The sequence below is a fragment of the Theropithecus gelada genome, chromosome 9, assembly GCF_003255815.1.
Source record: "Theropithecus gelada isolate Dixy chromosome 9, Tgel_1.0, whole genome shotgun sequence".
Taxonomy (NCBI): Eukaryota; Metazoa; Chordata; class Mammalia; order Primates; family Cercopithecidae; genus Theropithecus; species Theropithecus gelada.
Window position 1 is genome coordinate 46,287,480 of NC_037677.1, and position 22,790 is coordinate 46,310,269.

The 22,790-nt window shown below is 46.9% G+C and overlaps 1 protein-coding gene across 1 annotated transcript in view; it reads right to left on the bottom strand.

The window, feature by feature from the left end:
* LOC112631324 (anthrax toxin receptor-like) overlaps window positions 1–22,790 on the bottom strand; it is a 724,187-nt gene that overhangs the window by 8,104 nt on the left and 693,293 nt on the right. The window contains 10 exon segments of the mRNA XM_025396267.1: window positions 5,417–5,497; window positions 7,070–7,116; window positions 7,119–7,200; window positions 8,012–8,028; window positions 8,654–8,789; window positions 10,495–10,573; window positions 11,098–11,170; window positions 19,639–19,657; window positions 19,659–19,737; window positions 20,213–20,219. Of these exon segments, the coding sequence (XP_025252052.1) occupies window positions 5,417–5,497; window positions 7,070–7,116; window positions 7,119–7,200; window positions 8,012–8,028; window positions 8,654–8,789; window positions 10,495–10,573; window positions 11,098–11,170; window positions 19,639–19,657; window positions 19,659–19,737; window positions 20,213–20,219 (620 nt within the window).

The following is a 22,790-nucleotide window of genomic DNA, read 5'->3' on the forward strand; positions in this document are numbered from 1 at the left end:
ATCTTCAGGAAAAAGCCAATCCAAAATATATGAAGAAGCAACTGTTACAAAAGATATGCAGATATCAATGTAAAACATAAGAAACATGACTAAACAAGGAAATATGGCACTTTCAAAAGATTACAATAATTCTTTAGCAACAAATTCTACTGGGAAAAAAGTATGAAATGTGGGGAAAATAATTTTTTTAAATGATATTATAAAAGCTCAGTAAGATACAAGAGGATATAAACAAATACAAAACGTTAGAAATCAACTGAGGATATTGTCATGCGCGTCCGTGTGAAGAGACCAGACCACCAAACAGACTTTGTGTGAGCAGTAAAGCTTTTTAATCACCTGGGTGCAAGGCGGGCTGAGTCCGAAAAGAGAGTCAGCAAAGGGAGATAAGGGTGGGGCCATTTTATAGGATTTGAGTGGATAAAGGAAAATTACAGTTAAAGGGGGTTTGTTCTCTGGCGTGCAGGAGTGGGGGTCGCAAAGTGCTCAGTGGGGGAGGTTTTTGAGCCAGGATGAGCCAGGAAAAGGAATTTCACAAGATAACGTCATCACTTAAGGCAAGGATCGGCCATTTTCACTTCTTTTGTGGAGGAATGTCATCAGCTAAGGCAAGAACCTGCCATTTTCACCTCTTTTGTGGTGGAATGTCATCAGTTAAGGTGGGGGCAGGGCATTTTCACTTCTTTTGTGATTCTTAGGTTACTTCAGGCCATCTGGGTGTATTCCTGCAAGTCACAGGATGCGATGGCTTGGTTTGGGCTCAGAGGCCTGACAGATATGAATAAAAAATTCACCTCAGAAATAGATATAATAGAAAAAAGAATCAAACAGAAATCCTGAAAGTGAAGAATTCAATGCATAAAATAAAAATTTATTCAAGAGCTTCCACAGTAGAGTGGAACAAAAAGAAGAAAGCATCTCAGAACTTGAAGGCAGGCCTTTTGAAATAACCCAGCCAGAGCCCCGCTCCCCATGCCCCACTCGCATAAAAGAATTTTAAAAAATGAACTAAACCTACATAACATATGGGACACTATAAAACAACCAAAAACAGAAATTTAGGGTGTTCCAAAAGGTGAAGATGCCAAAGGTATAGAAAACCTAATTAACAAAATAGTAGCTGAAAACTTCCCAAATTTGGTAAGAGATTTAACATTCAGATACAGGAAGTTTAGAAATTCACAACTAATTAAAACCTCAAAAGGTCTATTTTACAGCACATTATAGTAAACTGTCAAAAGTCAAACAGAATTCTAAAAAGAGCAAGAGAAAGGAAAAAGCTCTGGTCACATGTATGGGAAGCCAGATCAGACTAACAATTTCTTAGCACTAACCTTATAGGCCAGGAGAGAATGGCATAATACATCTAAAGTGCTAAAAGCGGGGGAAAAACCTGTCAGCCAATAATACTATCCCTAACAACATTATTTTTTATTAAAAAATGTGAAATAAATGTTTATTCATCATCACTAGACCAGCCTTAGAAGAAATACTTAAGGGAGTCCTATGCCTGGAAGTGAACGAATGATATCTACCATCATGAAAACATACAAAAGTCTAAAACTTGCTGTTAGAGCTAACACAGAAATAACAAAAAGAACTCAAATATTACCACTATAGAAAACCACCACAACACAATGATAAACTATGAGAGAAAGAAAGGAAAAATATACAAAACAATCAGAAAAAAATTTAACAAAATGACAGAAATAAGTCTTCACATATCAATAATAACCTTGAATGTAAATGGATTAAATTCTCCACTTAAAAGATAAAGTCTGGCTGAATGAAGTTTGAAAATGCCCCAACTATATGCTGCCTACAAGAAACTCACTTCACATGTAAACACATATAGACTAAAAGGAAAGGAATGCAAAAAGATATATCACACAAATAGAAACCAAAAGTGAGCAGAAGTAGCTATACTTATGTCAGATAAAACAGACTTTAAGACAAAAGCATTACAAAGTGACAAAGAAGGTCATGCTATATAATGATAAAGGGATCAATTCAGTAAGAAAATACAATTCTAAATATATATGCACCCAACACCGGAGCCCCCATATACATAATACAAATATTATTAAATCTAATAGACTTCAATACAGTAATTGTTGGGGACTTCAACACTTCACTCTCAGCATTAGACATGTCATCTAGAAAGAAAACCAACAAGGAAAAAATAAATTTAAACTACAGCTTAGAACAAATGGACCTAGGAGACATCTACAGAACATTTCTTCCAACAACTTCAGAATACATGTTCTTCTAATCAGCAAATAGAACATCATCCAAGATAGACCATAAATCAGGTCACAAAACAAGTCTCAACAAATTTTAAAAATATCAAAATCATACCAAATATCTTCTCAGACCATCATGGAACAAAGCTAGAAATCAATAACAAGAGGAACTTGGAAAATGTACAAGTACAAGGAAATTAATTGATGTTATTCTGAACAAACATTGTGTCAATGAGGAAATTAAAAAGGAAATCAAAACATTTCTTGAAGCAAATGAAAATGGAAACACAACATACCCAAACATATGGTATACAGCAAAAGCAATGCTAAGAGAGAAGTTTATAGCAAAAAAGGCCTACATCAAAGAAGTAGAAACATTTCAAGTAAGCAATCTAATGATGCACCTCAAGGAATTAGAAAAGCAAGAACAAACCAAACCCAAAATTAGTGTAAGGAAAGAAACAATGAATATCAGATCAGAGAAGAACTAAACGAAATTGGCTAAAAATACAAAGAATCAATGAAAGGCGAAGTTGGTTTTTTGGAAAGATAAAGTGGATAAACTGCTAGTTAGACTACCCAAGAAAAAAAGAGATAAGACCCAAATAAACGAAATCAGAAATGAAAAAGGAGACACAATAACTAATACTACAGAAATACAAAACACATCAAAAACTATTGTGAACAACTATTTGCCAAAAAACTGGAAAACCTATAGAAAATGGATAAATTCCTGGACACTTACAACCTACCAAAGTTGAAACAAGAAGAATCAGAAAACCTGAACGGACCAATAAGGAGTAACAAGATTGAATCAATAATGTAAAAATCTACCAACAAAAAAAAGTCCAGGACTGTATGGCTTCACTGCCAAATTCTACCAAACTTTTGAAGAACTAATGCAAATTCTCCTCAAGTTATTCTAAAAAAATAGAAGAGACCTCATAGAATGAGGCATTATCCTGATACCAAAACCAAACAAGAATGCACCAAAAAAGGAAAACTACAAGCCAATAACCCTGATGAACACAGACACAAAATATCCTCAACAAAATGCTAGCAAATTGAATGAAACAGCACATCAAAAAGATAATCCTGCCATGATCAAGTGGGATTTACTCTGGGGATGCAAGGATGATTTAACATACACGAATCGATAAACATGATATATCACATCAACAGAATGAAGGATAAAAGCCATATGATCATCTCAATAGATGCTGAAAAAGCATTTGATAAAACCCAAAAAAATGCTTTTTGACAAAAACTCTTAACAAATTAGGCATAGAAGGAATATACCTCAACATAATAAAGGCCTCATATGACAAACTCACAGCTAACATCACATGAAATGGGGAAAAGCTGAAAGCTTTCCCTCTAAGAAGTGGAACAAGGCGGGGATGCCCACTTCCACCACTCCTATTCAAAATAGTACTGAATATCTTAGCCACAGCAATCAGGCAAGTGAAAGAAATAAAAGGCACCCGAACTGGAAAAGAGGAAGTCAAATTTTCCTTCTTGGCAAATGACATGATTTTATACTTAGAAAAACCTAAAGACTCCACCAAAAAACTTCTAGATCTGACAAATTCAGTAAAGTTTCAGGATACAAAATCAACATATAGGCTGGGTGCAGAGACTCATATAGGTAATCCCAGCATTTTGGTGGAAGGATTGCTTGAGCCCAGGATTTCAAGACCAGCCTGGACAACATAGTGAGACACTCATCTCTATTATCATTGTGAAAAAGTATTAAATAAACATACAAAATTCAGTAGCACCAATAATAACAGAGCTGGAAAAGAAATCAAGAAGGCAATCCCATTAACAATAACTACAAAAAAAAAAAAAAAAAAAACTAGAAATAAATTTATCCAAGGAGGTGAAAGATCTCAATAAGGAAAACTACAAAACACTGATGAAAGAAATTGAAGAGGACACAAACAAATGGAAAGACATCCCATTTACACAAATTGGACAAGTTAATATTACTAAAATGATTGTACTACCCAAAGCCATCTGCAGATTCGATGCAATTACTAACAAAATACCAATGTCATTTTTCACACGCCAACTCTACACAGGCAGTGACCTTAGCCAGGAATGGATTTTTTTCTGATCAGCATCATCATTTCTCACTCAGTGTTCAGATGACGTTGAATGAAACGTTATTTGAGGACCTGCTGTGTGACATTTTGCACTGAAGAGAGATGCACTTGCAGGTGTTTCCATAGATCACTCTGACAGCAGGACATGGGGTGGAACCCGACTCAGACATGAGCCTCCCCTCGGGTCAGTTCATAGCCCGGCTCTACCACTCAACGATCCTGCCATGTTGAGCCTATCACTAAACATCAGAGCCTCGGTGTCCACAGCTGTGAAATGCAGACAGTAGTGACTACCTTGCAGGACAGAGAGGTGGCCATGAACACAATAAGGATCTGGAGCCAGGCTGTTGGATGCTTGTCCTATTGCTTCCTGGTTGTGTGACCCTGGGTAGGTTACCTAACTTTGTAGGGCTTCTATCTTGCTCCCCGCAATAGAGTTATGACATATGTTAGTTTGTGGAATGTACTTGCAACAGTGTCTGCGCACCTTAAGGCTATATGAATGGCAGCTATGAGCCTTCCTGGGTGTTGTGAGAATGAAATGAGATCCAATTTCTAAAGGGCTTCCTGCTGTGGTGCGCACACGAATTAAACTCACTGGAAAGACTGTTATATCATTGTGGGCACTACATTTGGTGACAGAGGGTAAGGTTTCACATTATTAGCCTGACTTTCCTGATGGATCTAGCAATACTGTTTCCCATTAACATAATGAGCATCCACAGGATAAGGTGAAGGAGGATCGTCAGCATGGATGGGAGGTAGAGTTTGACTCAAGAGCTGCTGCATTTTGTATGAGTGTGTAGTGGGGATGGCCTGGAAGAGGACACTATCAAAAAATTTATTCAGGGAACTGAAGGTGATGGAGCAGGGAGACACACTCAATTTAAAACAAAAATTGAAAGTAAACAAGACTGCTTTTGCCACAAAAATGTTGAGGTTTTTGGTAAACTAAGCCTTTGAGAATTTCCTGCATTATCATGTGCTGAAATGCAAAAATGTTTGGGTTTGCCGAAACCAGCAACTAAACAAGGTTTTAAAAGGCGAGAGACAGGCCTGGCTCACCTGGCCCCTGTGCTGACACCACATCCATGGCACCTGGCGGCAGCTTGGGTGAAAGAGGTCACAAAAGGTATCCAGATTGCCCTGAAAAGCAGCGTGGCCACGATGAAGCCATGCAGCCTGGATGCCTTCTCAGGACTCCCCAGCCCTCCATGGCTCTGTTCCAAGGAACACACCCAGAGAAAGCTCCCATTTCCCCCTGGAGGAGGGGCCTGGCAGGGTTGCATGTTGGAGACGTGGTCACTGTGGCCACAGAGAGTTTTGGAATCTGGACCAAAAAGTACTTTGGTTGTAGAAAGAAGAAAAGCCAGGGGCAGATTCATAGGAAAAGTCTAAAGGTGGGAGGAGCCTGTGGTTCCAAGCAGAGGTCCTGAAGGGGAGCATGAGTTAGGCCTGGGGGCCCAGCATGGGGGCCTGGGCAGGAGGGAGGAGGAGCCTTGCTGCTGGGTCACACAAGGGGAAGGCAGGTGAGAGGACCATGCCCTGCTCAGGGGGTAGGTACCTGACCCCAGGGAAGAGAGAAGAGGAAGGCAGAGAGAAACAGGCCAGAAAGCAGCCCAGGACCCACGGCGGGCAGCTCCTTGGCCACTGGTTGCTGCAGTCAGGCCTTTCTGGGCCCTGGTGGGGATGGGATGAGGGCCGTGCATTGCAAGGCAGTGCAGGCCGCTGGCAGGTGACCTCCTGCTCCTGGAGGCTGTGTTTCGGCTTCTCTGTGCCCCACACTCCAGGGAGAGACAGGCCTGGCTTCCCCAGATACCCACTGAGGCTGCAGAGGAACCTGACACTCCCAGGAGGAAGCAAGAGATCTGACCACAGACAGAGCCAGGACCAAGGGGGAGAGGGGCAGACCAGGCAGGAACGCTGGGGTCCTTCTCCCTCAACACCAGCCACCCAGGCGCCCTCTCTACCCCTGCGCAGGGCCCCTGCTGCTGCCTGGCTGGTTTCCCCTCAGCACGATGGGCCTGTACCTGCCCGTGAAGGAGGTGTCCTCAGGGAGAGTGGTTGTCGTGTTGGCTCCGGGGCTTGAGCTCCTGCACAGGTGTCTTGTGAGGGCGCTTTCGGGTCTCCACCTCCTCCCCTCCCTGCAGTGCCTGTCAGCCCATCTCAGCAGGCGACAAGCCCGCTCAGGGACAGCTTTTCCTCACTGCCTGAAGATCCTGCTGCCCGGGCTGGCAGGTGCCCCTGGCATCCTTGCAGTGTTTGTTGTGGTGAGAATGCGTGTCAGGACTGGTCCTTTCTATTTTTTTTTCTGATCTACATGATCTTTTGTGACTCAGGTTGCTTGACCCATGCACCTGCAGGCAGGTGGTTTAAAGCCGAGGCCACTGCCAGAGCTGAGGCACCCTTGTGGGAACCAGGAACCAGTCAGACATCAAAAGCTGCCACTGTATAGAAATGGATCCTTCTAGGGAGGGAGTTCAATGTGTGGGGACAGACCTGGTAGTGCAGGGGACAGGAGCCCTCACATATGCCTGCCACTGGGGCGCTAGCATGAGGTGGACCTCTGGTTTCTCCGGGCACCAGGTGACCAAAGTCCATCCTCCATAGAGTCTGCCTTCCTCCAGGAAGGGCCTGGTCTCTGCAGTGGGACCCAGCTGCTCCTCCTCCCGTAGTCCTAGCCTGGGGATTGCAGCCCCTCTCCACTGTGCTTCTCACCTCTACCCCTCTCATCCCGCACACTCCTTGACACCCACAGCAACAATCACAGTGGGGCAGGTGTTTACAGGAGCTGGGGGCGGAGGCAGTGGATGCAGAAGTTGTGGTGGTGGAAATGGTGGTATCTCCTGCTGCAGCACCAAAAAAAAAAAAAAAAAAAACACAATGGTTTGCTGACTTTTCAGACAACTCTTAAGAGCAAGGGTATGGTGTCATTGCCTCAGCACCGGGCACAGTGCTGGCCACTCCCAGATGTGTGTCTGGGAAGTGAAAAGACTAGTGAGGAGCCCACACCACAGGGGACCGTCCTTCACGTAAGAAACATGCAAACTTCCTGGTTTGCAGACATGCCTCTTCCCCTAAATACTAACGACTTCGTCCCAGTCGCCTTGGTTCTCCCGAGGCCAGCCTTGTTGGAGGAAGCCTGTCCTGGGGGCTGTGCAATGGTTCCAGCATTTGCAGATGACTGTCTGCATCCACCTGGTTGCAGATGCAGCCTCCCTGGGCCCACTACATAGCACCGCAGAGGCCATTCTTGACCAGGGAGGCCTGTTCCCACCCTGTCTCAGGCCCAGGGCCTCCTGCCTCAGTTACTCACCACTGCATATGGCCCCTGGGGTGGGTCCCCAGCCCAGGTGAGCCACAGCCTGCTCCCAGACTCCTGGTCCCTGTGTTCACTGGGCTGGTGTCCCTCCCAGCTTGGTGCCCGCCAGGACTCCTTCACCCCTCAGCCCTGCAGTCCCTAGAAGCTAACCCCAGCCAACCCCTCATCCCTGCCAGGAGACAGGGATCCAGAGAAGCCAAACGGAGCCACATCTGCATCTGGAGCCTGGGGACGGGGCTGAGCTCTGTCCTCTCCTCCCTCTGCTCTGTCCTCTGTCTGCAGCTCTCTGGGCTGGCTTTTTCCGCCCCAGCTCCCAGCGCCCCTGACACTCTCCCTGCCCTGGGCTCCATCTCTGCTTTTGTCTCCTGCTCTGCCTTATAGGGGGCCCTTCCCACTTCTGTGGGGTTGACATTTCACTCTCAGCCCCGACAAACCAGGACTGTGAGCTGCCCGTGGGGAGCTTCATTTCTGTCCCTCCCCAGCCCAGCATGGGGCCCAGGGGAAGCTGGAGCTCAGTAAAGACAGATGAAGGAATGGGGAAGGCACCAGACATGTACCAAGATCCATGCTGGTTTCCCAAGTCACAGACAGCTGGGGGTTACAGCACCGTCCTCCATTTGGGCCATCGGGACCTCAGCGGGGACCCTCTCTTCCTCCCTCCACAGAGGCTGCCTCCTGGCCCTGTCCATCTGAGGCTTCCAGAAGTCCCGATTGTTGAGGCAGCCCTGGTTTCAGGGGTTCTGGGGTCACTTCTCTCTAGGAGCCAGGGCAGGCCTCACCTCCTTGTCCAGGGCATCCCAGGCCAGCTCTATGTGGCCAGCCCGGGGCAGGAGGTCCTGCAGAAGCCCAGGCTTGCTAGGCTCTGGGAATGTGTGGACAGGTCTGCCACTCCCTGGGCTCACGTGATGAGCCAGGAGCTGAGGGAAACTTCCCACAGGCGGGATCATGGGGCAGTCACATGTTAGAGTCCCTCAGAGGACGGGCCTGTACCTGGGCCCCAGGGCTGGGTGGGGAAAAATCACTTGCCTTCTTGCAGCACAGCCACCAGACACAACACAGTAGCAGTGGTGCAAGCAGCAGGGGTGGCACAAAATAGAGCCAGTTGCGAAAAATGCCCTGGTGAAGAAAGACAGCACCATGAACCACGTCTAAGGGACAGAGGAATGCCAGGCCTGGGAGGGCCTGGGTAGCCTCATCCTGGTGCCCACCAATTGGGGGCCCATCTGCCCACTCCCCCTTCTCTACAGGTGGTCCCACTGCAAGGCACAATAGTGGGGTTGGGGATAAGGGATGCTCCCAAGGGAACTACAAACCCCTCCTCTGGACCCGCTGAAAGTCTCTGCCCAAGAACCCTGTCAAGAAAGTCGTGGAAGCTCACACTGTCTGACAAACCCCCCCTCACTGCACACCTTGCCTGCAGCACAAGGCTTCTGGGAGGACCCCAAAATCTCCAGGTACAATGATGGGCAAGGGTGGGGGTGCTGTGGCCAAGAGAGGTGCAGGTGCAGGAGCAAGGACAGGAAACCCAGGTCCATCCCCAACAGCCTATATCCCCACTTCCAGGCTCTGCACCGTGGGCACATCCACACACTGCTCTGAGCCTCAGCCTCCACACCTCTGTGAAGAGAATGGGCCTCCCTCCCTGGGGGCACTTGTGAGGTTTAGAGAGCTCAGACAAAGTCCTGGCTCAGAACCAGGGCCACATGGGGTGTAAGCAACGGGAACACTTCTCTGGGTGTTCTTCACAATGAAGGGAACTTGGGCGACATCCATGCGAATACAAGCTGCCCAGGCCTTCCCCAAACCCAGAGCTCTGTTTAGAGAGAAAGATGGGGAGGGCAGGGGAGGGCAGGGAGGGAAGGGGAGAGGAGGAGAGGGGGCCTGTGCTGAGAACCCAGCTGGCTGAAGGAGAGGAACCACTGAGGCTGAGCATGAAGGCCGCTGGTGAGGCTGGAGCCCCAGGGCTGCTCCTGATATGCCTGTCACCGTGGAGCCTTTAGTGGGTGGATTCATGATGGGGAATGTGTGTGTTCAGCCTGCTAATCCATGCGTGGATATGCAGGGACAGGCAAGGGGAGACCCAGAGGGAGGACTGTCAACACTGGTGAGTCCTCACATATAAGACTGGGTACAAGGCAGTGGAGTGGGCTCAGGCCTCCCACGCGTCCCTCCAGCACATCCTCCTGCCTGTGTGGCCCTGGGCCAAGCTGCCCAAAGATGTGGAGCTCTGAAGGGCAGACTCCTAGGATACAGCATCTCCATTCCCAGGGGCCTCTTGGAGCTGAGCCCAGGTCCCAGTGCCTGAGAGCCTCCCCTTCAGCCAACAGGAGGGGACGAAATGCAGAACTCAGCGAGGGAGTGGAGAGGGACATCTGAGGGACTCAAGCAAGGAGCAGAGGCAGAAAGGTTCAAGGCATCTGGGCAATGACAGCAGGTTACAACCAGGCAGGCTCGGGGGCCAGGGTCATGAGTGGGTTTAGGACCAGATCAGCAGCTGGGGCACCAGTTCAGTGGCACACACACACCCTGACAGCAGTGTGTGGAATCCTCCAGAACTCCTGGGCCTGGGAGGTCCATGTGGAGAAGCTGGACACCCAGGAGGTGCTGGACTCTGGCTCCTGGCAGACAGCCTCCCAGCCTCACCCACCTGCACCATCTGGAAGCCTGGTTGGAGCAGCCTCAGGTGCCTGCTGCACACACTACTTTCTGGGACTGCCTGGGAACTGCCTGCCCTTTCTGTCCTCCCCAGGGTATATCTCCTTCTAGTGCAGAGACTCTGGACAGTCCTCATACGTGTTTGCAACCCCATCCTGGTACTCACACATGTGCTGCTGGTGACGCTGACATTGCTCTTGAAGAATGTTTTGCCGTTGTTCAAGCTGACTTCAATAAAGTACTCCCTAAAGCACAGAAAACGCAGATGGCGAGAGCCAGCCCGGAGAGATGCAGTTCTTGCCCTTGGCCAGTGGACAGCATGGGTCATGAGAGGTCATTCCCCAAACACTTGCAGGTCAACTCAGCAATGATGACCAAAGGGTAAGCGGGTCAGGCAGTGAGGGGCCCTGCATGGGGTCTCATGCCATTGTGACCGTGTCCTAAATGACCAGGGACCGCTGCTTGGTGTCACCATCCTGGCTCTTCTGTATTTACAGAGTCTGTTGGCTTAACTCTGAGAGGCAACCTGGAGCAAAGGCACCATTCCTCGGGCAATTATCTCCTGCATCCTGCTCTCCTCACAGACCCTAGAACACTGCAGATCCCTGAATACCTTTGGGGCCACCAATGATAGAAGGTGGGGAAAGTGCCCTTAGCCCCAGTGGCAGACACGTGCAGCCCCAGCAGGGTGGCGGAGGGGGAGGACATCCACATTCTGTATACCTCACTGTGCCCAACCCTGACCCCCTGGCCTCCTACCCTATAGGGCCTCCTGCCAGGTTTTCCTGTCTTTGGTCCAGGGCAAGTTTTGGAAGTCTTGTCCATACTGATTGGATGTTCATTTAAAAGGAAATGACATGGGAAGAATGTCGATGCACACATCTGACCACTGTCTCTCCCCATGTGTGTCCTCAGCACGCAGAGCTGACCCTGTAGCCCAGGACCGGCATCTGGGCTCTGCTTTCCTCTTACAGAGACCCCTGTGAGTACCCATCACACCCAGGCCCTGTGCAGTGCTCTGCTGTGTAACAGGAACAGGCAAGCAGAGTCCCTGCTCTCAAGGGACTCACATTTAGAGATTGCATGGGACACAGAAAACAAAATTTTAAAAAAATAAAATAAACAGGACAAAACAGATGATAAAGAGTGCAATGTGCTGTGATGTCCATGACCAGAGGAGGTGAGGGGACCAGAGGGAAGGGACAGCCGCTTCATTATGCGTGACTTCCCTCTCTTGTAGAGCCACAATTTCTGGTCTAGAGGATCATGAAATGATGCAAGGCCAGGGATTTGCTTCAAAATACTCTGTGGTAAGGGTACCAAGGAAAGCACGTTGGAGCAGGTTGAGAATGATTGAAAGTAGGTTCATTGCACAATTCTTGTTATTTTGTATACTGTTGAAAACTTCCATGAATAATAAATTATCTCTGAAGAGGTGACATTTCAGCTGAGATTAAAAAGATGAGGAGCCAGCCAGGCAAAGATCATGTGCCAATGCCCTGGGCAGTGACTTGCTGACTTTGTCAAGGAGGGAGAGAGGTGACCCAGAACAGGGGGCAGGGCCTCATGGGCCCTGGAAAGGGTTTTATTTCTTGTGCAGTGAATCTGTCCAGGTTGGGCAGATCCAGGATGTATTTTGCACATGGAGGCAACAGGACTTGCTGGTGGGATGGATGTGAAGAGGAAGCTCGGAGGAGTCAAAGATGACATTTGAGTGTTTGACCAGAACAACCGGCTGGACAGTGACACCATTTACCAAAAGGGGGAAGCCTGAAGAGGGGACTGGTTTTGTTTGTTTGTTTTAAGTCTGTAATTTTCTTTCCCAATGTTTATTTATTTATATATTTATTTATTCATTTTTGTGGGAGCGTGGTGGGCTCAGGAGAGTTCGGTAATGTGTAGACATGGAACCTTCTCACTCCTGAGCCCACACCCTTTTCATGCCTCCTGAAGTGTGGGGGAGGGCGTGGGCATCTGCCTGCTGGCCTTGATCCAGCTCTCTACCCACTGGGCTCGGCTGCCAGGACCCCGGCTTCCCAGGGCTCAGCAACTGCCTGGCAACCGAGGACTGGCAGAACCCGTGGTATCGACCTTTTTGCCAAGGATGATTTCAAAACAATTATGGCATCCTCCTCATTTTCTTTTGAAAACCTTTCTCTGTTTTTTTTTCACCTCCCTAAATATGCACATAGTTTACTCTGGCATGTGTTTTCCATGCCCTGTTCCTGAATAAAGAGCATTTCTGTTTAGAGACACTCTCTGTTTGTTATTTTGGTTGACAAAAATCGTATCCAGGCGCTTCCAGAAGCCAGAACCAGGCTCTGCCCCTGCTTCCCCACAGGGACAGATGCAGGACAGAGGGAAGTCTCTCCCTGACCTGCACCTCCAGGCTGGCATCAGTCGCCAGGGAAGGCACGCTGCCATCTAGTGGGGGGTGCAGGGGAGGCGTGTTCAGTAGTGGCCAACACTCCAGGGACATTTTCAGGGGATATCTTCCTAATAGTGAAAATAGGTTTAAAAGTTGTTCTCAATTATTTTTAAAAACAAGCTTTTTACTCCTGGACAAACCATCAACCAGGAGCAGAATGGCCATCTACCCAGGTGCCCAGAGCTGTGGCAAGGGCTCCCCGCTGCGAGACGTCAGTGCTGGCCTGTGTATGGAGAGGTAGACGGTAACCTCCAGGGTGGGAAGCCAGTACAGCCACAGGCCCACAGAGGAGGCAGCTGAATGCCCTTCATGGAGGTAGGCTGGGTACCCCCTTTCCCAGCAGCTGCCATCACAGGGAGGCAGAAGGCCCAGGTAGGGCAGGCAGATCTCCTGGGTCTGCTTTCCTGCCCTGCAACATGAACTGTGTGGCCCTGGGCAGCCTCTTCCATCATGCTTCTCTCTAGTTCTCCATCCATACAGGAAAGTTGTCAGAACTAAAAATGGAGTCATTTGTGTTTAAAAAAAAAAAAATTAAAGTCCATGACAAACAGGGCTAAGAAAGGCTGCAAATAGAGGGTTTTTATGCCTATATGTCTGGTAACAAAAACTATCACAAAAGAATTTGCAAAAACCACAACCTTGCACAAAAGCCATTGCAAACTTAACACAAAAAATACTTCCACAGGAACATGTTCCCAAGAACTACCTGTCCAGCCTTGGACTAGTGTCACCCTTGCTATTGATCTGTTTAGACAAGGGTAATGATCTCAAAACAATTCCCTAATCTTCATTTCTCCTTTAAAAGCCTTTGTCTTCTGTTACCTCCCTGATTATGCACATTACCATGGCACACATATTCCTAGTGCCAGGCACTGTTCCTGAATAAATACTGTTTTCTTTTAGAGAGAAACTCTGTTGTTCAGGTTGACATAAATGGTGTCCAGACGTAGGACCTGGAGTAGGACCACTATTGGAAGAAATCAGCCATTCTTGGAACTGGTGTGCAGTCGTCACTTGAGCCCTTGGAGCTCTCTGTTTCTGTGCTTGCCTTTTCTGTCCTGGAGGGTCTTCTTTCAGGCTGAGCCTCCTACTTTTGGGTAGAAGCTCTTGACTTCATTCAGCATCTGATTTGGATAAGTCAAAGACCTTACATCCCTCCTGAAATAACAAGTTTTTGTCTTTTCCGGTAAATTCTTTCTGGTATAATGACAAATGTTTTTCTGATTTGAGCACCCTTGTTTCTACATAATTTACATTTGTTTGTGAGGCATGTCTTTTCTGGCAAATTCACTTTTAGTTCTGCATGCCTAATTAAATATTTGTTTGATCTGCACACCTGGGTTAAAATCCCTGTGAACAATGATTTTGGTTTGGTTCCGTGTGTCTGTAATTCATACGAAACCTAAAAAGCCCACGTAGCCAAAGCAAGACTAAGGAAAAAGAACAAATCTGGAGGCATCGCATTACCCAACTTCAAACTATACACATGGCTATAGTCATCAAAATAGCATGGTACTGGTATAAAAGTAGGCACATAGACCAAGGAACAGAATAGAGAATCCAGAAATAAACATGAATACTTACATATAGCCATCTGATCTTTGACAAAGCAAACGAAAGCATAAAGTGGGGAAAGGACAACCTATTCAACAAATGGTGCTAGGATAACTGGCAAGCCACCATGTGGAAGAATAAAACTGGATCCTCATCTCTCACCTTATACAAAAATCAACTCAAGATGAGTCAAAGACTTAAATCTAAGACCTGAAACTGTAAAAATTCTAGCAGATAACATCAGAAAAACCCTTCTAGATACTGGTTTAGGCAAAGACTTCATGACCAAGAACCCAAAACCAAATGCAATAAAAACAAAAATATTCATGGCAGGTAAATTGATGAAAAAAATTTTGCATGTAATTGACTTGGTAATAATCAGAATAAAATTATGTATAAGTCTTCATAAAGATTGAGCTCTGGTATTAAAAATACAGTAATACTAAACTAAAAAAGTGGTCTCCTATGTTAGAATACCAAAGTTTTCTTGAAATATTGATTTGCTATTAGTAACATTGCAACAGGTTGTGATTTTTAATTCTGACTTCTGTTTTCTTTAACAGCCATCTTCTAAACTGCAGTCAGTTTCTATTTCTGGCACATTTTTTCCTGAGATCCATTTAATTTCCCCAGTTTCAGGTAAGGCATGTAATCTTTTTCATGAAGAATGGTAATTTTATTTATTAAGGTAGGGTCTTCCTCAGATTCTTATTTCAGAAGTTCAGTTTCTGCTGCGTCCCACTGCACATGGTTTGCAGGCCATACACCATAGCCTGCAGCGCTCCTACTCTCTTCCTTCGAAAAGTTGCAGCTTTTTGGTTGGCTGAGGTGATAACTCTCTTCTCCAACTTTTTCATCAGCTGCTCTAACATTTTTCCTCCAGTTCTAACTCGGTTTTTATGGCCTGGCACTATAATGTTTATCTTGAAGGCCAAGAAAAGCAATGTTTTCCTCCAATATAACTAGATTACGTATTCTTGGCTTTTCTTGATATGTGTGAATTGTTCCATGCTACCAAGAAACCTCACGCGTTTTTACTTTATCTAAGAGCTCTGTATTCCTCTGCTCAAGGTACTAGTCTTCTTGTTTATACTCTTCTATGAGTGTACACTCATAACTCTTGGATATATTATTTTATCTCTAATTGAATTTCAGGGCCCTTTCATCAGGTTCAGTTTCCAGACTGAACGGGCTTCCCATGAGAAGAAGCAATTACATTGCAGGAGATTTCTTTTTTTACCTTTTGGTAATTGACCTAAAAGACAAACAATTTATATATTTATATTTTACCAAGATAATTTTCTGTGTTGTCTTTATTAAATTTTTGATTACTTAAGAAAACTGAGCTTCAAACAGGTTAAGGTTTTAAAATCTTTGTAACTTTCTGTATTGCTTTTGAAGTTTCCTGATAATCACTTGAGTTAAATGAATGACTATTATTTAACAGTGACCTATGATTCTATTTTGATCTAGGGCTTTGAATCTCTTGACATTTTTGGTGGGCTTCTCTTGGATCAAAATTCTAAATTAAGTCTTTTTGAACTGCAATTAACTTTGAGATTTTCCAGTTGGGCCCCTGGAGAATATCAAAGAAGATATCTTTTAATTTATAGAGATATGAAATGATTAGGCTTAATTGGTAAATTATATGACAAGGATTGTCAAATGAGAAGTGAGACTACATCTTCTTTTAGTCACATTTGTGGGTAGGCTATTGATAGGAATGTTCTAAAAATTATATAACAAAATCTAATATACTATCAGTCATAATTTGGGTTGTTATGTTAAAACTTCTTTAAAGTTTTACTTATATGGCTATGTTATTGATATGAGTATTCTAAACATTATATGAAATTTATAAGTCTGATACTTGTGATATGATGCTATCAGTCATGATTATGGTTGATATCTTAAATTCCTGCAGGTAATGGAAACAACTAAATTTTCTTGTCGATTGTGAACTTTTATCAGATTTTTAACCACGGCTATTCTAAGTTTTTTGGATTCTACTCAAAAAGCATTTGCACTTAGTTGTTGTCCAAGTTCTTGTTATCTGTCTGTAGCTAGACCACATCCCGAATTATTCTATGTTCCTCCAATCCAACCTTCTTCCATGGAATTACTATGAATGGAAAACTGTTCTGTTCCAAAAGCCCTATAAGCTGAAACTAGATGAATTTTAAGACACCAGCCTTGTGCCTGATGTATGGGCCACATAAAAAGTTTACCAAACCATTTGATGCCATGACCAGAGACAAACTGCAAATCAGGATGAGAAGTTGACCTTTGCATACTGTAGACAGCTTTTTTTCAAGACATTGGCAAAGACTCCATAGTATAATGAGACTCTTACACTCCTTAAGGCTACCTTGCTCACTTGGCAAGATAATGGAGTAATTGAAATTTCACAGTTAGTACCTTTTGCTTGTAACTTGCCAGAACCTGACCTAAGAGATCTTTTGGTATACATTGGTTAAATAAGCAAATGTCTGTACTATTGCTGATACTACATGCCATACCTGGATAAATTCCACTGGGAAAGTCAATACCAATATACACAAAGTAAGAAAACAGGCCATATGGTTAAAACAGATCTCACCTAATTCCTTATGATCATTTGATTCATTCGATGGGTTACTGATGTGGTTTGGCTGTGTCCCTACCCAAATCTCATCTTGAATTGTAGTTCCCACAATTCCCACTTATGGGAAGGACCCGGTGGGAGATAATTGAATCATGGGGGCGGTTTCCCCCATGCTGTTTTTGTGGTAGGGAAGAAGTCTTAGGAGATCTGATGGTTTTATACGGGGTTTCTCCTTTGGTTTGGCTCTCATTCTGTCTTGCCTACCACCATGTAAGATGTCTCTTGCTCTTCCAGCATCATTGTGAGACCTCCCCAGCCAAGTGAAACTATGAGTCAATTAAACCTCCTTCCTTCATAACTTACCCAGGCTCAAGTATGTCTTTGTTAGGAGCATGAGAACAAACTAATACAGTTGTCTTTAAGTCTAGGTTCATGGATCAAAACTATTATGCAAACCATATTTTCCATTTTTAAACTTTCTATATGCTACTTGCTAAATTTTTGCAGAAGTACAACTTGTAACCATAATGCTAGCCCATCATTTTGAGATAATAGCAAGATTGTGGAACCCACAAAATTGAACTTAATAATGGACTCAAGATAGACTTAACCTGAGAGTCACTCCTTTCAAACATCCTTGAAAGGTCAAATGCGACTAAAAGGGTTTGACACTTACTCCTAGTTACCAGTTGCCCCCTCCAAAATGGACCAAGACCTGCAACCAGGACAGGCCCATCTCATTATCCAGGGACAGTCAAAACCTGATTACAGAATGATTGATTTGCGAGGCATTTGCAGAAAGATCTTGATCAAAAGGTAGAAACTGTGAAAGTTGTCAGAATCAAAATAGAATTAACATGTTAAAAAACAACAACAACAAAAAATCCTGGCAAGCTGAATTGGGGAAGTTTATGAAGAGAAGATTCACAAGCTTGTATACCTGATAACAAAAACTACCACAAATCTGTAAAAACTACAACCTTGTACAAAGACCATTGCAAACTTACACAAAAAATACTTCTGCCAGGACATCTGCCCAGCAACTGCCCATGCAACCTCACATTGGGGTCATCTCTATTATTATTGACCTTAGTAGCCAAGAAGAATTAACTCAAATAATTATGTAATCCTCCTCACATCTCCTGTCAAATCTACCTTTCCTGAATATGCATGTAGTTTCCTATGGCATGCGCATTCCCACTGTGATGCCCATTCTCAGATGAACATCATTTTCTTGTAAAGAGCCCTTGTCTGTCTGTTATTTAGGTTGACACATACAAAGGAATTTCTGTCAGGCTGCTTTGAGGATTCAGGAAAATACTGTGCGTAAGGCACTTGGCACAATATCTGATGTAAGTGCTCAATAAGCGTTACCTATCCTTACTTGGCACAATATCTGATGTAAGTGCTCAATAAGCGTTACCTTTCCTTAGAAAGGGGCTGCTCAGTTCCTAAGACACTCCTGGAAAGTATAACTCAGTGAAAACCGAATTTCCTGAGACCATCCACACAATGCTGATGAGTAGGAATGTGGGGATGACAGGCCCAGCCCTTCCTATGTACTCATGGAAAGGAGGAAAATGGCCAAGAAGCCTCTTGGGGGAAGAGAAGTCATCCTGGGATTACCACATGGCCCTGGAATTAGATGTCAGTGAACATATTATCATCAGATCAAATGAATGTATCAAAGGGCCACCTGGGAAGATCAAGGAGGATGCAAAAATCCAACTGCACCCCAGGCGCTCAGTGGGGAAGAGCACATCCCCCTCCCCAGCACCCAGGGCACAGTGTCTGCCTGGACTGTGCGCTTCCTCAGGCCACTCCACCATCACAGAGGTCCTCTGATGCCTATTGCCAAATAATAGGAGATTTTTTAAAAATGCTATAGCCCTTCCACGAACCAACTGCTCTACACATGTGATTTTGCTTAGCTAGGTGCAACTGTGGCTGACCATCTGTAATATGAAAATCCACACCCAAAATGCTTCAAAATCTGAAACTTTTTGAGCACCAACATGGTGTTCAAAAGAAATGCTCTTTAGAGAATTTCAGATTTCAAATTTTAGGATTAGGGATGCTGAAACATAAGCATAATGCACACATTCCAAAACGTAAAAAAAATCTAAAAACTAAAATATTTGTGGTCCCAAGCATTTTGGTTAAAGAACACACAAGCAGCACCATATGGCTCCATGTTAAACTGAGAAAATTGAGGCTCAGAGTAGAACACTCATCTGGTCAAGGTGACACAGGCAATGTGTGCCTGAGCCAGGATTCCAGGGCCCAGGCCTACAGGCTGGCATCCTCCCTCAATGCAAGGTAAACACACCCCTCTGGGCAAGCTACTGGTGCACCTGGCCAGCCAGGCTCAGACCTCCGGGGCTGCCACCATTTCCCAGGAGTAGCCTTGTGGGCTTCGGGTCCTGGGCTCTCAAGGGAAGGGGAAACTGAGGCTAAGGTGGGCAGATGCAGCTGTGATGGCAGACCCAGTCCTAAACCCAGCCTCACTGAGGGGGAAGCCCTGATCTGAGATGCTCTCTTGGGATTTGTTACTTCCCCACTTGGCAGATGAAGGGAGGGGTGGCCGGGCTTCCCAGTGCCTCCTTCCACTTGTCCTCATGGCCTCTAACCCCACAGGGTCCACAGGGAACAGCTGGCAAGGGCTGGGAGGCTTGGCTGGCTGTGGGGAAAGGCAGTATTGTATGGGAAATACGTGACTCAGAGGCACCGAGGAGACAACTTACCAATGATAGTGCTTTCATTTGAAGATAAATCTGCAAATAACTTCGTCTTGTTTCTTTAGAGTCTGAAAGCCATTTCCATGAATAACCACATGGTAGGATCTGCAAGGACAACATTCAAAAGTCTGAGTGTGGAAGAGTGGAGGGCTGCTTCCCCTCTGACCTCCCTGATCTTGGAGATCCTCCCCCAAAACTGAATTTGCAGAGGCTCCTGTAAGGAAGGAGCAGTGTTTGACCAACATCTATGTGTCCACTGGGTCAAATCTTCATCTGGTGTCACTGAGGGTCCAGGAGGAGGCAGCTGGGCCTTGAGCACACTCAAGGACTCTCTCCCTACCATCCCTGAACCAACACGCTCAGGAAAGGCCTTGGTCCCTGCACAGTGCAGGCTCAAAGTGCTATTCCTGCCCTGAAATCTGTGGTGCTCCCTCAGGCCCCAGGGGTACTGGCCATGCACTCAGCCAGGCCCTCCCTGATGTAAGGTGTAAGTGGAGCCATAATGCTGCCTGAAGACACCATGTCTCATGACTCAGCTGGGTGCCCAAGCCTAGATGCCTCCTTCAGGGTTGCTGAACACTCGGGGTCTCTCCTCCCTGTCTTTCTGTGTGCCTGTGGCAGGGAGGACACCCACAGGGGCAGGGGCAGGGCCAGGACTGCTCAGGGGAATCTATCACAGAGGCCCAGTTTTAGCTGCTATTCCAGAGACCTACAGGTGATTCCTCACCTCCTGCTCTTCCTGACCCAGCAAGGACCACAGGGCACCCACCCTGAGGTTCAGGAAGTGTGTCCTTCCACCATTGTGACTCCCACCCTGAGACAAATACCACAGGGGACATAGGACAGGTGGGGCTGGCCCCAGGAGCCAGCTGGGGTTCCCGCAGGTCTGAAGCTGCCAAGGGCATTGGCCTCCACGCCTGCCTCCTGGCCCAGGCCCCGCTCATTCCAGTCCCTGTGGATGCCTGGGGTGCCCCTGGTCCATGCACCCAAGGAAAGCTTCCTGTGAACCCTGCTTCCTGCCTTCCTGCAGCATCACACCTTCAAGGCGGGCTGTGGGTGAAGCTGGCCTGCTGACATGCTTTCTGAGGCTTTCAAGTACTTTCAAAAATGGGGGCCCACAGTTAAAAGCCTGAACATTTCCCCTAAATATCTAGATTTCTAGCTTTCTTGGAAAATGGGAAATTCAGGCCTCAGTGGGTTTGTGTTTCTCCATGTCAGCTCCTGGCTGGGACCTAGGGAACCATGCTCCTCAGATGAGGAGCTCCGAGGCCTGCCTCACTCCAAAGACCCGCACACTGACTGCTGACATCAGCCAGCTAGGCCTGGCCTGCTCTTCCCGCTCAAGGTGCCAGCCCAGCCCTTGTGGGCACCCACTTGATGGATACTATGCTGTCCTCGGAAGACCCTGGGCCTGGTGGGGGCACTGAGGCTGTGAGAGAGCAGGAAAGGCCAGCTTGGTGCCCTGTGCTGAGCAAGCAGACCTGGCCCCGCCTCAGGGCAAGTATCAGGTCCTCTCCCACCACTAAGACCGACAGCAGCTGCTCCCAAAGCTGATGCCATCAGGTAGCATTTTCAATATCTTCCTCGCTCAGATGTCCAAAGGGCCCTGGCCAGCCGGACCTGGGCTCAGTGTGTGCCCGGGAGGGAGCAACTGGGCCCCTTGGTCAGCCCCTTGGTCAGCCTGCGCCCCTTGGTCAGCCCAACTCGGCCACCCTGAGCAGGACTGAGGGCTGCCCCAAAGCTTCAGTTGGGGTGGTTGCAAATTACATTCTAGGCTGTGTTAGGGCTATGTATTCTATGTATTGCAAACATACATACATTGCAAACATGTATTCTATGTATTGCAAGGTGGATGGATGAAAAGAGAGAGAGAAGGAGAGATAAAGGAGCATGGGCGAACATTCATTGTAAAATCCCAGTAGTGGACAGAGGTGTGTTTGTGTTCATTGCACAATCCTTTCCACTCACCTATAGGTTTGAAAATTTCAACAATAAAGGGTGGAAGAAAACCAAAGAACTAAAGAAGAAAATTATACTTGGACATAGACAACCAGAACTCATGATACATCCTGGGTGACAAGTGACTGATGAGAGGCACAGACCAAGCCCTTAGCTGCAGGGAGTCAGAGGGGCTGGTCATCAGGGAAGGCTTCCAGGAGGAGGTGCCCTATGAGCAGGGCTGCAAAGGAAGGTGGACTCGGCCCTTCAAGGTGAGGCAGGGCTTGCAGAGTGCCTATGTTCCACCTGGTCCCACTTCTGCACAGGGCATCCAGGATAGGGAGTGGCTGCTGGACGGCCTGGAGTTCCTGCTAAGAGCCTCAGATACCTGCCCGGCTTGGAAGGGAGGTGCCTGCCAAAACCCTCCAGCATGTGTGGGGGATGGGCTCAGGAATGGCCTGGAGCAGTGAGGCCAGCAGAGGCCTCTCCCAGGCTGGATATGAGGCCCAGGGCTAAATGGGGGTGGTGAGTCTGGGCTGCGTGCCTCCCTCCCTGGACTCCTTCCTGGGCTCCCTGGAGCCCTCCTGGCTTCTCGGCGGCAGCCTGCTGACAGGACTCATTCTGTTGCATTTGGGTTTCAGGCTCCTGCCTTGGCCTTTCCCTCCTGTGACTGTCACCCTCCATGTGGGGCAGCTTTGCCCAAGTTGGCCAACAGCTGACAGTTCGGGGCTGTGACTGCCAGGTCACATGGGCAGAGGCAGAGGGCCGAGCTGGTGGGCACAGGGCACCTATTATCTCAACTCAGCTGCCTCCAGGGAGGAGTGACGACTCACATCCTCACCTGGGGTTGACAGGGCTGCTCAGATGCCACAGCCTGTGCATGTCCAGGGGACATCATCAGAGGAGCACAGCTGTCACACTGGCTGAATGGCTGAGCAGCTTTAAATCAGGAGCAGCAGAGAGACCCCGAGGGGGAAGGCAGCTCTCTACTCCACCCCCACCCTCAACTCTGCATCAGGGAGAGGCGAGTAGGGGCCACAGCCCAGGACCAATCATGGAAGTGTCAGCCCAGCTCCTGTTCCTGGGTCCCACCAGCTCCCAGCCCTGTGCCAGTCCCCGCACAGCCCAGTACCTTGGGACTCACGACAGGCCTGACAGCGTCCTTTCTGTTCATGGGAGGCACCTCTGGAGCTGGCTGACATTGGACAATTTGCTCCTGG